This window comes from Pundamilia nyererei, unplaced genomic scaffold, assembly GCF_000239375.1.
Source record: "Pundamilia nyererei isolate P.nyererei 1_Seehausen unplaced genomic scaffold, PunNye1.0 scaffold00461, whole genome shotgun sequence".
In the NCBI taxonomy this organism is placed as follows: Eukaryota; Metazoa; Chordata; class Actinopteri; order Cichliformes; family Cichlidae; genus Pundamilia; species Pundamilia nyererei.
Window position 1 is genome coordinate 242290 of NW_005187862.1, and position 711 is coordinate 243000.

The 711-nt window shown below is 38.1% G+C and overlaps 1 protein-coding gene across 1 annotated transcript in view; it reads right to left on the reverse strand.

The window, feature by feature from the left end:
• Positions 1–711, reverse strand: part of LOC102205980 (nectin-4-like) — a 6093-nt gene that overhangs the window by 2454 nt on the left and 2928 nt on the right. The window contains exon 2 of the mRNA XM_005753768.2: positions 110–433. Coding sequence (XP_005753825.2) covers positions 110–433 — 324 coding nt within the window. The remainder of the gene's footprint in view (positions 1–109; positions 434–711) is intronic.

The following is a 711-nucleotide window of genomic DNA, read 5'->3' on the forward strand; positions in this document are numbered from 1 at the left end:
CTGCACTCTGATCACATCACTCAGACCAGCTGCTTTCTACAAAGTCTCATCAACAACATCTTTAGAAACAAACATCAACAACCAGGAAGCAGCTCAACTTCACACTCACCTTCTTCTACCTTCAGGTTGATGCTCTTCAAAAGCTGAGGTCTCTGTCTGTGGTATCCAGCATAACATTCATATTTTCCAGCGTCGTTCATGGTGACATTTTTGAGAATCACAGAAAAGTTTCCATTCTTCATCTCTGGATCTTTCAGCTCCACTCGACCTTTAAATGATTCATGCTGTTTGTCTTTGTGAATGTGTTCATCGCTGAAGTAAAACACATAATACTCTGACTGCAGGTCAGGCTTTTGCCAGCTTATCATTATGTTAGCATCACCGGGGCCATAGCACTCCAGAGTTACATCCTTTGCTTGTTTGACTGTTAGCTCTAAAATAAGAAGAAAACAGGTCAGTCATAAAGATAATATGCATCCAATAATTCAAACACGCTTATCATTGTGCTTCAAATATCAGAAACCTGAGTTTTTATTTTTGTGTAAATTCTGTGAGAATTTATAAGAGAGTAAAAAAAGCTTTACTGCGTTACATTCAAACCCAGATATGTTTACACATCCAGCATTGTGATGGCCAAACCCGTGGCCACACTCTAAAGTCGGTAACTTTTGTATTTTCATTCTTCATTTGAACATAGTAATACATTTTAGT